We start from the raw sequence: 15750 nt of genomic DNA on the forward strand, positions 1-15750 counted from the left end.
TTTGAAATAATGTTATAATGTTATGAGTAAGTGTGTATATCCCTTTGCAACTGCTTTTTTCTTTCTGTCTGCCTAGGCAAGGGGGTGTGTGTAAGATCCAAGCAACTAGTTTGCTTCTTGAATAGAGTCTAAGTCTTGCAGGCATGAGGTGGATGTTTTGTGTACCTTTTTTTTAAAGGATAAGGTATACTTTCACGTGAATCTCTGAGGACTTTCAGAAGTAAAATAGTGCACTTTGCTGTTTGTGCTGGTATCCACTGATGCCACTACCAATTGGCTTGAGGTGCAATTTGTAGCCAGAAAGGGTATTCTAAAGCTGGTGTCTTGCTGTCTTCTCACTGTCCCTTTACGTCAGTTAACTATTGTTTATCCTTTTGTCTGCAAGAAGGACTTAAAGATCATCTACTTCACTGATGCTGTATTTTGGTTTCTGGTATACACAGCCATAGTTGTGTGTGTATATATGTATTTATACGTTTGAGCTTTGCTTGATCCTTTTAATCATGCTTTTATCATCTGATCAAAAGCATATTGCTGCTATGGTATCCTAGCAGCGGTCCAGTGGAGATAGCATTTTAGGTTGTTTGGAAGCATGTGTTAGGTACTCATGAGATAGGAAGCAATGCCTCTTTTCCTTACCTGTATGCCTAGATGTTGTAATGTATAAGTGTGGCTTTACCGCACGATGCTGAGGTCCCTTACACATAGTTAAAACTTCCATGAAGGTCTGTGCCTTCAGTTTAATCAGGATGGGAATGATAGAATTTCTAGTGGTCAACTTCAGCAGAGCATGTAACCTACAAATATTTGGTGCTTTAAAGTGCTCCATGTTTCCTCTTTGCTCTAATTTCCCTAAGGTTCCTTAAGTCTATTTTATTGTCTGTCAGTGTCATTATTTAAGCCTACTTGACAGGTGGGTCAAGCAGGGTGAATGACAGGTGTCACTTCTAAAGTAAGTACATTTCATAGAACCCAAGCTGTTCATGTAAGGGAATAGCTGTTCTAGCAGCTTATGGTGAAGGGAGGGAACTGCAAAGAACTACTACTTCTGAAATTATTTGGAGGTCTTGTACCATATATGATCGTACTGGGAATTCTAATATAATTAGAAATATAGCTTGGTGCATGCTAAAAGCTACTGAACTGTCGAGGCAAACAAATAACATATTCCTGTAATCAAGAGAAACTTGATGGCAGAATATTTCAACTGTTAGTACTGTACTTGAACTGCTACAGAACATGCTTTCCTATATGTAAAGACACCTGTTCTCAAGGAGCTGTTTGCAATGTTATCCATTTCTCATTTTAGTAACAGAGTATTGTCCTGTTTTCCAAATCCTGAAAATAACTTTTATCAATATACACTCAAATGTAATATATCCATTACAGAACTAAATGTCTTCTACTACAAAACCATAATAAATATTTAAAGCAGTGAACTGGATGGGGGATGGAAACTATTAATCCCTATATTGCTTCTGAATTTACCACTGCCTTCTCAGAAAATATAACTTTGTCATGGCCCCATACCGGTTTGCTGAATCCTGTTGATGAATAAAATCTGCAATTCTAATAGAATTAATAAGTTTTGCAGGTTGGAATTTGTGGTCTTAGGATCACTTTCATCCCTCTGTCTTTGGCTGTGCTTTCATGTTACAGCTGAGATGACCTCAGAGCTAGCTGCTGTCAAGAGGGGTGAATCAATCTTCTCTTCCCTGCCTGATTCCTGGGCACAGCTAGGGCTTTTTTGGCCTGTGGTGAAATGGTTAAGGAAGCCAAGCTGATTTTCATGTGGAATAGCTCCCTGAACCATTTCCCCAAAATGTCAGAGAGCTGGAATACAAGTTGAGAGAATGATAGGCAGGCCATTTTGACGTTTGGGGTTATATTGGGTTGGCTATAATATAAAGCATCACCTACAACTTCTTTCTTCTAATACCACAATCTGGAGGTAGATCTGTCCAGGTTCTTACAGATTGTTCTCACTTAAAGGGAGCTGTTTTACCCTCACCCATATGTTTAATCCTGTTTGCAATATCACTTTCAGCCTTTTGCTTCCTTATGGGACTAGTAGATATGTAGTCTTTCCTGCCACCTTTTAAATGCGCTTTTTTTGCAGATCTGCTTGGGTGGCAAAGCAGCAGCAGCAATACCTGTCAGGTTCTCTTGATAAGGGAGCTGGGAGGAGAAAAAAATCAGTTATTTTTGTGTCTCATGTTAAATAGATGTCAGCTGCAGAGGGGCAGTCAGGAAAAATCTGATTCTACCACAGCTGGGAAGATGCAACTTTGCCAAGAGGAAAAAAATCATGGAACATTTTTTCTGCTTCAGTGAACTGTACTAGCCTTAGCAATCATGAAAGCTGTGTAGCAAAATATGATGGTGTTCACATGGCTGAAGCATGGATCTGGAGCATATGCAGTAGAGAGAACATTTGAAGCCTTTTAGATGAGAGTTTGTGTGCAAATTCTCAGGGAGGTCTGTGGATGGATAACTTCAGAGTTCTCTTGCTGCCTTGAAACTGACTTCTTGTGGGAAGTATGTAGAGGCACCTCTTTGCATGCACCTCTCTAAATACTGCTCGTCTTCTAAAAATCATGGAGACAATTCAGGGTTTGTTAACAAAAGTGAGGAAGGAAAGGAGTTATGCCCTTTTGGGGCTAGATGTTCAGTATCAGTCCCAGACTGAGACAAGGTTCAAGGAAAACTCTTCCTTAATGAAGTTAAGGCTAATGTCATGTCTATCTCCTACAACGCATTCCATGGTTCCTATAGGTAAAACTTTAGTTTCTAGTCAAGCTACTTAATTAAACGGGAAAGGCGTTCTAATATTTCATTTCTTAATTTTCTGAAGTTTCCATGTTTCCCAAATTATTTTAATGTAACTGCAGATGGAAACTTACCATGCACAATATCTACTGACTATTCCTTGCTTGAAAAATTAGTAGGATCTCCTTTCTGCTTTTGAAGACTTGTCACATGCCTGCCTGTGGAATCCTGAACACCTAGATGTCTTAGCTGTTTTATTCCTTGATTATTCTTTTTTTAATGCCTTTACTATTTGGGATAAAGTATGAAATGCCAAAATGCATAATTCATTGTGTTCTTTCTCTAGTCGTCGGGATGACATGGAGTCTCTAGGCTATGTATTGATGTACTTTAACAGAACCAGTCTGCCTTGGCAAGGATTAAAGGTAGGCTATGTTGCCTCCCTCCCCCCCGCCCCCCTTTTTTTTTGGTCATGTTTGGGTATCATGCTTCTGCCTGCTGACCTGGATAGGTGGTTGTATGTAATGTTTAGCTTCAGTTATACAAAGCAGCTTTTCCCAAGGCATGATATTTATAGGATGCAGAAGAAAGGATCTTTCTGCTTCTTGTGCAGCAGGCAAAATGTGTGTTGTTTGACTGTCTTAACAGTTGTGCTAAACAATAGCTTATGTCATCTTTGCAAATTATTATTGTCCCATTGTATGCTGAGGCCCTTTTTGGGAAGTAGAAAATAACAGTGTTAGTGGCTTTTTGAATTGCTGTAGAGAGCATGGAAATAATCTCTCACCTAGCAAGTTCAGCTTTAGTGATATCTTTGGCCCAGTTTATGGCATGACTGAATAATTGTTAGCTGTAACAGGCTTGATTCAAGTATTCTCATGTATGGTAGCCAAGTACAAGCCTGGCAAATATTTCTTATTTCTGTTATGTAGACTTTAGTGATTTGTTTTTGTTTAACTCTTCCTCCATGTGAGTTGTGTAACTCAAATGGTGTTGCAGCTGCAAGTTTTCTAAGACAAGCAGCCTGTGAAAAACTAGAACTCTTCAGCTGCAAATGAATGTAATGGCTGCTTACTGAAACACAGGCAGCCGTTGAGTGGGTTACTGAGTGGGAATTAATAGAACTTTGGCAAATGTAAATGCAAGTCCAGTCTGTTTAACAGACAAAAGCAGCAGCTAGAACTACATGAGCTGTGCCATGTGATGGAAGCATTAGACTGCAACAAATGATATTAAACTGTGTCCAAATCTTAATACCAGATTGACCTTCATTCTCTTTGCAATAAGTGTGTGGGACTTGGTGATTTCACGTAAAATACTTCTGGTTGACCAAAGGATTTTTGTCATTTTTTTGCTACTGTCCTTGTTAATCCAGTGTTGCACAATATCTCTTACGTTGTGACCTATGTGTTCCACAGGCTGCAACAAAGAAGCAAAAGTATGAAAAGATTAGTGAAAAGAAAATGTCCACTCCTGTTGAGGTTTTGTGTAAGGTAAGAGTTTCCAAATGATGTCATACTGTGAAATGGGAGTTCTTTTATTTCTTGTGTTTTTTTAAACTATAGCCAATATATTAGACAGTCTTACATGGCATTTGCTGCTGAATAATACTTACCTGGCAGCTGTGGGTGCCTTGTGTTTGGCCGCCCAGCAAGACTGTGAACGTGTGTAACAGACCAGGCGTTCGCTGCTGTTTCTCAGTGTAGTTCATGCCACCATCATTCCAGTTCTTGGTGACTGTCAGCTATGCAAGCTCTGCAGCTCTCTTAGGTGAGGCTTGTTTATTTCTTTAACTTGCACTGTGGAAGTTCTACATGTGCCCTATTAGATAAATAGAACCAAGGCAGAGCTGTATAGCTTGCCTGTACTTGGTTTTGCCTCTTCAAGATGGTTCATATAGTCTTCTGTATCTCAAATAGAGGATATAGTGGAATTGGATGTCAAGTGATCTTTAAAGCCATGTCACAACATTACGTTTTTTCCAACGCAATCCTTTGGGTCTTAAGATTTCTCTTGAACCGTGGCAGCCACATGATTGCTAACAAAGGTCCTTGAGAACACATGGTAGTTTTTGCACAACAAACAGCAGCACCAAGGATTGCACTTCATAGTTACTCACATTTATATACCCTTACAGTCTGACAGCGTCTTCCAAACTGCTGAACTGTTATACCCCGTGTTTTCTTTCTTGTAGTAAAGCTCTATGCTGTATGCTATTACCTGTTTACATATAGGCTTTAATATAGCATTGACTGTATAAATATGTAAAGCAGGCAATCTCTGAAAGAGGTTTTTGTGGGTTAAGTCTGCACACTTAATAGTGGTAACTGACCTTACCTCTAGTATGTTCAAGTAGATTATCAAGGAAACGTGAGTGGGGTTAAGACACAGTTACAGCTTATTTCAGACACCTAGTTAATAACAACTAGGTTTAACTAGGATGAATGAAGTGCTTTAAATGTGTTGTATGTTGAAGGCTTTGGTAGCAGAGGACATGTGACTGCAAAGCATACATCAGGGAACAATTCTGCGGAAGGAATGTTCCCCTGTAACTTGCTGATCATATCCACTTTCTGAAGTACAGAATAAATTAATAACTAGAAGCGAAGTGGAACTTACACTTCAGAATCTCCATCCAGTTTTTTCTCTGCCATTATAGACAGAAATACAGCTTTTCTGCCTTCTAACAGGGTTGTTAGAATTTTGCTGCAAGTCATGGCTTGATTAACACTGTTGACTTACAGGGATTCCCTGCAGAATTTGCCATGTATCTGAACTACTGTCGTGGCCTGCGCTTTGAAGAGGCACCAGATTACATGTATCTGAGGCAATTATTCCGTATTCTTTTCAGGTCAGTCTCAAAGTGGAAAAGTACAGAGAATTGTCAGTACTTTACCAGTTGATAACTGTTCTGTGGGACTTGCGCTGCAGAAAGCTGCTCTGTGTGTGTGTGGCTGTTCTGTGACTTCCATTTCAGAGTCTGAAAAGCTGTTTAAAGGACCTTAAAAATACTGTTCACTGTTTAATATGAGGGAAAAGATTCTGTTATTTTTGCATTGCATAATCTGACCACTAATGCTAGAGGGTTGAGCCCATGCTTCAAGTTCTGTTGCAAGTAACTTAAGAAATTGGCGCGTTGGTAGAAGTGTTTGAACCTTTTTATGTTTGGAGATTGGTGATGGGACTAGCAGTGTGCCCAGGAGATCTGTGTCATTGGAGGGGAATGGTGCAGTTTCATTGAGCTTGTCAAAGAAACCAGAACATAAACTCAACCTTGTGGAGTGAACAGTATCTGTCAAAAAAGTAAGGCTGGTATTGATCTCAAGAGTCCCCTCTAGGTTTCTGGAATCCAAAGCAATTTTTATTCAATGTTCTGCAATACTGCAGTTTCTCCTTAAAACTATATATATTTAAGAAAAAGAAGCTGATAGCCTCAATGCAGACAAATGGGTAAGCTGGGTTGTGAGGAAGTGCTGCTTCTACAAACTCCAACTTCAGTATAAACAGTGAAGAAAATGCTGCTTGATGGTATTTGGTTTGCTTCAAAAATCCCTTTTAAGATAATAATACTTAGTGTTTATATACTATTCATAATCTCCAAAGCAGCTTACAAAAAGACTTAACCTCTAGTGCTGGGTTTTCAGCAAAGACTTAGATTAGCATTAAGGAAGTTATGATGTGTTACTGTAAAGTATTTCACTCTCTTCTAGGACCTTGAACCACCAATATGACTACACATTCGACTGGACAATGTTAAAGCAGAAAGCAGCACAGCAGGCAGCCTCTTCCAGTGGGCAGGGGCAGCAGGCCCAAACCCCCACAGGCAAGCAAACTGACAAATCCAAGAGTAACATGAAAGGTTAGTAGCCAAGAACCAAGTGACGTTACAGGAAAAAAAATTACACTAATTTGGACAATGTCAGCGATTTAAGTGTTAGATCAAGGAGGTGGTTTAAAAAATATATTTGGCTGTTAATTTAAAAAGCAAAAACAAAAGACGTCCTTGGAGAATTTGACTACTAACTTTATACCAAAATGTCCTTGTTCTTCATATCATTTCTTCTGGGGATGTTGGGTCATTTTAACCACTGCATCTTTTGCTCCTGCATTAACCACTTTCCAAAAACAAGAAACTGACTTGGTGTTGGGAGTGTGACTTTTTTATTTTATATATACAAACATATATTTATATATATATAAATATACAATACAATCCAAAATCCGAGACCTAACACTTCTTGAGTGATAATTCTCATTAACTAGGCAAGGATCTAGAGACTTTGGGTTCTACTCTGTTCTGGCTGGTATAGTGCTGTGGGTTTGCTTCTGTTCTGTATACCTCAAACATTGGAAACAGAAAATTGTGAATGATCTGGCTTCCTCCAGTGGGTTTACATTGAGACATCTGGTCTGGAATTAAAGGAAAGGACCAGTGAGATCAAAATATCTTGCCTACATCAAGGAGTAATCCCAAACTGGTTTGGACTGCTAAGTCACAATTTTCTGATACTTCAGAATTTTTTGGATGCTCTGGGGTGGGGCTTCAGGTTTCTTGACTATTTTTAATGTTTCTACGTTATGGTTTTGAAGGGAAATGTTGTGAAATGTTTGAGATGTAATTGTGTAAAAACTGAAAAATTGAGTTCTGAACAGACACGATTTTTTTTTACATGCTCTAGAAGCTTTTTCTTTCATGATGTAAATCTGTTAGTGTTAGTCTAGTAGGTCACTAGAGTGAAACTGCTATAGCTAGGGACTACTACAGCCAGTTTTGTAACGAAAGTGATTTCTAAAGGTGAGCTGTGGATAAAAATTGAAGCAATGAGGTTGTTCAAGTGAGAATAGAGAAGCTATGTTTAAATTATGTACTGAGGTATTGCTAGCACTTGCTACTCTTCAGTACTTTCTTGTCTTTACTCTCACTTTATATGCATAAAATTATATATAAAACTAACATGGCAGACTTGAAAGTCAAAGAAATGCAGATGTGTTTATAATAAACTCTTCCAAACATTTTTTCATGTATTGTGGCAGCATTCAAACATTACCATGTGGCTTTAGTCAAAAGAGCTATCCAAAAATATAACACTTCATCCAGAAAAAAGTAGTAAAACAATCTGCTGGTCTTCCCAAGACTCAGTCTGAAATGGTTTCTTGAAGAAAAAAAAAAATACAATAAGATACCATTAAATGTCAGATTCTTTGGGGCATAGGGACTCCAACTTGTTTTGCTGGAGCCAACAGATGTTACAGCATTGAAGACTGTAAACCAGTTCCTTCAGCTGGAACACTGGAATGTAGCAGACTCGGTGATTAAGCACCCGGGCTGAGATTGCTTCCTGAAATGCAGAACCTATGAGTGGAGTTCGGAACCTACTGCTGATCCCAGCCCAATGGCGGGGTGTGGAGAGTTTGGCAGTTAGAGCAGGAGAAGATAATCTCAGCAAAAATGTTTGATTCTTCACAATGTCTTGGGCTTAAAGTGAAGGTCATACAGGAGGCGATGATCTGTAAATGGACGCTACCCTGAATCAATTTGTATGCTCTTGAAATACTGTTGCTGGTGAAGTATTCTGAGCTGTAATGTGCTACTGTCCTGGCTCAGGCAGTCTCTGACCAAGGGCTGTACCATAAGTGAAGAAAAGGTTGTTATTACCTGACTCCACCTTCTGGTGATGATTTAGTGACAAAGCACAAAGCTGCAGCTGACTGACAAGCATGAGTAATGGGGAAGCTGTCCTGCAGTTGGACCTCATAGACCATTTCTGTTTCTTGATGGACATTCCTCATTGCACTATCCTTTGATAAAGAGGCCCATTGCTATAGCTGTGGGGAGGTTGCTGTTTGTCTAGCTAAATTTCGTTGGCCTTTGCATGGAGTAACAGTGACTCCCTCCTCTCCCCTCCCCATCATGAAGAAAAGGCTTGTGATCTTTGGACCCATCAAGCTGTAATGTCAGCAAAGCATTAAAGTAGTGCATGTCAGGCATCTGAAGACTTCCCCAGCTTCCTAAAATAGTTAGCTTAGTCTATTCATCAAAGAAAAGATTCCAGATTTCTAAAATCCTACGTGCCTTTTTGTTGGGAATATGGCCCGTTAATGAAGATTTCTCTGAAACCAGCTAAGCTCAGGCAGGAAGCTGTGTGGCTTATATGTTGCTGTCACATTGAAGATTAATGAAAATACCTGGTTATTTTTTCCAGAGTTCAGTTAAAGCCTTATGTACTTGCTGTAGCAAAGCCTATGCTGAAGTGGCTTAAAAGGCTTCACGGTATCAAATTATACCCCTCTGGTAACCATATCCAGTTTAACAAGAGTACTGGAAGTAGCAGTTTACAGGTGCATCTATTGGTTGAAATCTTACAGTAATACTGTATAAGGTGCAAGTACTATTGAAAATGTGCACCTGGGGAGGGTAGTGAAATCTTAATTCTTTCAGTCAATGTCCAGAGACTTTAATGACTTAGATTGTTTGGCCAGTGTACTCATTTATAGATATTCCTGGCTGCCATAGCTCAGATCCGTATTAAACCATCTCACTGAGTCCTGTAGATTATTCAGGCTAAATATTCTGTTTGGTTCCAGGGTAGCCTGTTCTGTCAATGGTCTTTTTTTCTCTTTTTTTCTTTTCTCCCTTGTCCCTCTCTGGAACCCCATGCAGTGTCTTTTGTAACAGCAAGATCAGCTGGTTTTGAACCTGGGAGAGGTGAACCGTTTCAGCAGACAGAGCTTCTCTGCTGACTCTGGGAAGTTTAGCTCTCAGTCTCTTGACGGTGCAGCAGTTGTTGAGGTGTGATTTGTAACAATGCTCAGTCAGCTCCCCTCAGTCATAAAACTGACGCAAGCAGTCAATTCCCAGGATAAAGTCTATCAGTTCCACTTGTGAGATGTTTTTATTCACTTCAGTATTGAGTTCTGTAAGCCTGTCAGCAGTCCCATTAGCATTCACCGGACACTTATGGTCATGGCAGTATTTTTCAGAACAGACTATTAGTTCAGTACTTGAGATTTAGCCAGTTGACAACTGAATACTTCTCACTGCTTGTCCCTGCAGCTACTTAAAAGAGAAAAAGTTTAAACACCTCAAGTAGAGGAGCTTCTTAGAGTATGATGGTACAGTTACTTTCCCCTATTGATCAGCTCTGCAGCTATTGCTTTATTAGTACCATTTGAGTATCCCTCATATATCATAATGGTTATCAGAGTTTCAGGTAACATTCTGGAGGGACAAGGAGTGATGAATGTGCAGATTTGAGCTGACCCTGTATGTAGTGAAGATCTATTAGGGAGATGCTGGCATAAATTCCTCAGCACGTTCTTTGTACTGGCAGTCTTGTGTGCTATGTGGATGTCTCAGCATTTCATTTGACAGCTATGGTTGGGCTCTGTTTGGGAACACTTCTGTGTAGTCTTAATAGGACTTGCAAGGGATGTTGTGGGTTGAATCCAGTTCCCTATTGCTCTCTGTAGAGCTGGGCTTTCTCTTGCCTGTAATACCTTAGATTTGAGGTATTCTGGCAAATAGCAGCATATCCCTTGTTAGCATGTCCTTTGTCTTCAGGTTCAGGATCCCATTTTCATTTGAAGTGCCCAGGTTCTAAAGCAGCGAGTTGACCTGTTTCTTTCCGCACTGGGAGCACACTCCTCCTTTGTTGCCTTAGTTTTGGCTGCTTTGATGGAGAAAGTGGTTCAAGTGATGAATCAGTGTTCAATGCTGAACGCACTAAATGGAAAAACTGTGTAACTCTTGTATGCATTGAGTAAAGGTTACGGACAACTTCAGTTCCACTGGTATACGGAATCACTGGGCTTTCTGTGAGGATTTGCACTGAAGTGGGAATGACTGTCTTAATTCTGGTGCAGGATTTTTTTTTGTTAGAATTGCTAGTGTTGGATAGAGAATTGTCCTTCAGTGCAATAAGATGGGTTCAAACAAAGCTATTGAATCTCTTCTAAATTACCTGTAGCCTATTCTGGAAGAGTTGAAGCTCTCCTCTGTGTACTACCCAGATACATTTTTGATTGAATGGCAGGCTATGTTTAAGACTTGTTTGCACTTGCTTCTTTCTGGATGACAGCACAGGCCATAGCTGAGGTCAGGTCTGTCTGTATTTCACTGTGAAGAGATTTCTGTTGCAAAAACTCAGGGCTGCTGCTGAGGTGACTTCAGATTTCAGCAGAATACCATGCTGTTTGGAGGGCATCCAGAATGGAGACTCACTTGGCAAAGTATTTGTTTGAGACTCCTGTTACCTCGTTAAAGCACAGTGCTGCTACCTGAGTCACCAGAAATAAGTATATAAGCAGTCACATGAAGAGCAGACTGGCTTAGCTTACAGTAACTGGTTCTTTGAGATCTGTGTATGTATTCCTTCACTCCCCCTTTTCCACAATGTCTTGAACTTGTAATTTGGAGTACTGCACTCTAAAAGCATTGTTCTTGATGCCCCACCTCTGCTGTCGCATGAGTTGTTTCACTTCCAAAGACAGAAGGTATGCTGGGTTCCTAGTTGCTGTCAAAGGTTCTGTTTTGATTGCTCAGAGCGTCGTACATGTGGGCATGTAGTGAACACCAGTTACTGTAAGGTAAGTTATTCCTGTTCCTTCCGTGTGATGTGTCTCTGAAAAGTATTACTGCAATCAGATGACAGCTTGACTTTCAAGGATATAAACACGAGACATTGCAGACAAGTAGAAAACAATCCTATGAAATTACATCCTGCTTCCTAGTGGCAAAAACACATCTTGTTTTCAAACTGTTGGTCTGAATTCCTAGTTGAGGATTATGACATCCAGCTGGTGCATAAGCCTGTCTTCCAGTGCAGCAGTAGGTGTGAGGGGGGTGTGGGGTGTGTGTGTTTGAGCTAAAGGGTGGTGGCAAATGCTGGTTAGCTTTGGAAGTGGACACGAGGAACTCTGCAATTCTGAGACAGAGCAGCATTTTCCCCTTTGAATGACCATAACTGATGTTTAATTCTCCTTCTGTGAAGGCTGTTTCCCATTTTCATCCCGTATCAGTAAATTGCCCTTGTGTTTATCTTGCAGGTTTCTGAGCATGGCGAGGATGGGACAAAGCAGAGCAGATCGGAGCAGGACTTGTCACTCCCCAAATCCTAGAAATTTTAGTTCATACGTACACTTGCCAGTGGCTGTGGGCAACCATTTACTTGGTGTAAAGAACTTACTATCAGTATAAACTGGCTCTGGGCAGTGTCAATGATGCTGCACTTTGAGTTGTAGCAGCTGTAATTGTGAATATTACTGAGATAGTGAAACATGGTGTCCAGTTTTCTATTGCATTTTTTCAAGTGGAAAAGTTAACTAATGGTTGACACACAAGTGGAGAAAATTGTGCATATGCCAATTTTTGTTACCTTTTTACTTTGAACTACACTGCTTATGAGATCTCATTGTTTTGGAAGAATGGCATGAACAGTCTTCGGCAACAGTTGTGAGCATTTACAATTATCACAATTGAGCACTCTTTTCTGGTTATTCCTCCCTGGGTTTTGAAAGTTGTACACTTAAAACATTCTTAAAGTTGTTGGCTTCTATGTGCAACATACCAAGCCAGCTGACATGGTAGTAACCAAAGATTCCAGTTTTTAAGCATATGAAAGACTCTGCCTGCTTACCTGTGCTAGAAATAACAGCATCTAAAGTGAAGACTTAAGAGAAATTTAGCGACTACTAGATAATCTTTAGGACTCTGCATTAACTCTATAATGTTCTTGGTATAAAAGGAAAAACAGCATATTTGTCACAAAATTTAGTTAACATCTTACAACTGAACCTGTATGTAAGTTGCTTAGATAAATGTAATCACTGTAAACATCTATATGATCTGGGATTTTGTTTTTATTTTGAAGCGGGAGCTTTTTTGTTTACAAGTTCATTAAAAAACTAAAAGCTGTTTCTGTAAGGAAATTACATTTTTTTTTAAATTTGCCTTGTTAATTCAGTTTGAAAAATCTACATTACCCTGTTTTTAAACCAAGTTTCGAGGCCATTTGTTAAGCAAAAGAAGTCATATTTCTTTCTAAATCATTTTAGATTTAGTGTTGTAACTCTTCCTCATTTTGTTTTAAAATAAATTTTGTATTTTTTCCTTGATGGGGAAGGGGCAGTCTTGCATTTTTATAACTTGTTGTTTGAGACCAGCCCTCTCTACTAAAATTGGATTTTTAAAAATGAAATGGCATCTTTTGCAGACCTGGTATTGGCAGGCTCTGAGCATTGCCGTGCCATGCATCGGCTGGACTGACTTGTGATTGCTAGTTTTGAGAAAAATTTGAATGGAGTATTTGGATGGCTTTAAACCAAGGCATTTTCTTTCAAGTTCTTGTGAAGTGGATATGACCAGATTTATTCTTGTTCTTTGGGGACAGCCTCGCACCATGCAGAGTTCACATTGGTTACTGCCCCAGGCTGTCTTCCTTCTCACTCCTATTCTAGCCCAGCTGAAAGAAAGAAATACTTTTATTGCTGGTAATTCTTTAACAGTGTAATTTATTCCTTTATAGCATGTCAGAATAAATTAAAAAAAGTCTGAAAATGCTGCCAGATGCCTATTGTGTAAATGTTGTTTGTGTGTTAGCCTTTTAGACAGTTTCCATGCATGTAGCAGAGTTCCTGCTCACAGTACATACTTCTACTGTTTGAAAAGGTCTTTCATTTTGAAAACCATTTCTTTAAGGTCATAAAACTTACACCGTCCACTCTCTGTCATGGAGTGGTAATGTGGATTAAGGCTGCACTCCTGTGTGGTCACTATGCATACTCTTTATGAGAAGGATCTGCCCTGAGATGATGTTAAACTTTAGCTGGAGAACATTGTGTGCTAACAAACATTTATATAGATGATCTGGGAGTACAGGGAGGCAAAAAGTCTGCCAGGCTTCAGAGATACCGGTGCACATTGAGAAACTTCAAGTCAGAGTGGTCTCTCTGCTACCTGGAAGGTGGAAGAAGAAATGTAGCTCGTTTTTCTACACTCGAGTATTGCCCCACCTGAGTAGGATGCTTTACAAGCAATGTTTTCATATGAAAAGTGGTGTGTTTCTAAGAACTGGTATCTAGAGTACTATATTATGTCCTTATATATCATTTCTACTGTCTAGGCAATGCATCTGACAACATGCATTAGCAGAAGGGGAAGAAGCATCAATGAAATGCCGCCTTGGCAGCTGTTTTCAGAGTGGCTGCTCAGAATTGTTTTGGCATCACTTTTCTTGCTTTGACATGAGATACTCAAAAGTCAGAGGAAATAATTTGGTTTGGGGAGAAGAAACTGTTCCCTCTGTCCATTACATTTATTCATGACTTGATGAGGGTTGTAAAACTGTAGAAACAAAAATGCCCGTGATAAGCACTGTAAGCAAGAAGAGTTCATATGTTTGGAGTGTCAAAATGCCTTGGTTTGCAGTTCTGAAATCTGCAAGTGTTGTCCTGTGGAGGAGCACGGAGTCCAGTTAGTTGTTCAGACGTGGTGTGTTAATAGACTTTATTTCTGCACAGAAGTGTGAGTTCAAACTGTCAGATGTGTCATGCTGCTTTGCAGAAAGCCAGCCTGCATCAGATGTGCTGAACAGCGAACAAGATGGCAACCTTCCTTAAAGAGATGCTGTGATACTGAACACTCATTTGCTGTATAATCTATTTGGTTTGTAATGAAGACTTAAAACTGAAAGCATTAAAAACTGTGGATATTGACTTCTGCTTGCAGCTCTGCAAATCGTTTGTGTTGGAAGGTTTACTCTTACCTAGTGTCCTGATGCAAAGTCAATCTTGTGCAAGCAATCCCAGGCCATTTACAAGTAATTATCATTATAACACAGGCCATAAAGCATAAGAACTACAACCTCCTGTTCCCTGGAAAGTGCTAGAATTCAGGTAATGACTGACAACAGGCTCTTAGTGATCTTACTAAACTGTGTACAGGGTTTCAAAGCAATTTATTACTCTCCTTAAACAACTCGGAGAGGCATCCTAAGGCTACCTTCTAAAGAATCGCTGAATTTGGAGCATGGAGTGATCTTACGTGCAGTGTGCTGGTTCATTATTTTTAATCTATTGAAGCTGTTCCTTGTTACAGGCAATCGAGAGCGGTTTTCTTCTTCTCTCATGAAAGGCTCGAAGAAGTGCAGGCAGGTCTAGGTCTCAGTTATTAGTAATTCAGTAATGTTGCTCTCACTGCCTTGTCTACTGTTCTGCATGGTGTTGAGTATTGGTAGTAAGTGATGAATTCAAGCCCTGGTTGTGTTGAAAACACTGTTGATCTCAAAGTTAGATATGTTTCTGGTAGGTGTCAAGCCTGTCCAGTGTGTGCCATCCTAACTTTCTTTGATTTTTCTTTGTTATTGAATTATATCTGTATGGGAGTTATTTTCTGAGCTTAGACGTTGACTTGCTCTGCTATTGCATTGTTCTGCCTGTTCTCGCAGTTGGCTCTTACAGGTGCATTGCTTACAACTTGCAGGAACTTGTGTGTGCTGTGCTTTTCTTAAAACCGACTACAGCAGAGGTGAGGGGGCCTCAGTTGTAGCTGTGCTGCTTTGAGTGGGAGGTTGGGCTAGGTACTTCCCTGCAGACCCTTCCAGGTGGAATTTTTCTCTGATCCCAAGTTGGCTTTTTGCATAAGGCTTTAATTTTTCTTGACAGCATTCTCCAATTTAGAAGATATTTTGCTTAGCCAGTTCCATCAGCCCCATCTGCTCCTTAATCACAGTGAAATCATGATTTCATATCAGCTTGATGTCATAATAGAAGTTTGAGCATGGCAGGCTTCAGACAAAAAGGAAAAGTGGGCTGGGAGGAAGAGCTCTCTGCTCTGAGCACTGATGCCTCAGGAAACATGAGGCAAGGGATGACACAGAGGAAGTGCCCACCCCCCTAACAGGGCCTGTGAGTAGAAGGACTACCATTCATGGCTGTTCTAAAGTGGAAATGGCTCTTTAATATATTCCTTATCCCGGGCTGAAC

General features: G+C 40.0%; 1 protein-coding gene across 4 annotated transcripts in view; it reads left to right on the forward strand.

Moving 5' to 3' along the window:
• The window catches only part of CSNK1A1 (casein kinase 1 alpha 1), a 34698-nt gene extending 21364 nt beyond the window's left edge, over positions 1–13334 (forward strand). For 2 of the 4 annotated variants that reach the window (XM_064459016.1, XM_064459019.1), the window contains 5 exons: positions 3116–3194; positions 4188–4262; positions 5514–5620; positions 6480–6628; positions 11815–13334. In XM_064459016.1, coding sequence (XP_064315086.1) covers positions 3116–3194; positions 4188–4262; positions 5514–5620; positions 6480–6628; positions 11815–11822 — 418 coding nt within the window. In that variant the 3' untranslated portion in view covers positions 11823–13334. Of the gene's footprint in view, positions 1–3115; positions 3195–4187; positions 4263–5513; positions 5621–6479; positions 6634–11814 lie in introns of those variants that run through there. The other 2 variants (XM_064459018.1, XM_064459017.1) reach the window with 2 other exon arrangements.
• The last annotated feature ends 2416 nt before the right edge of the window (positions 13335–15750 follow it).

This window comes from Phalacrocorax carbo, chromosome 8 (assembly GCF_963921805.1).
Source record: "Phalacrocorax carbo chromosome 8, bPhaCar2.1, whole genome shotgun sequence".
Lineage (NCBI taxonomy): Eukaryota > Metazoa > Chordata > Aves > Suliformes > Phalacrocoracidae > Phalacrocorax > Phalacrocorax carbo.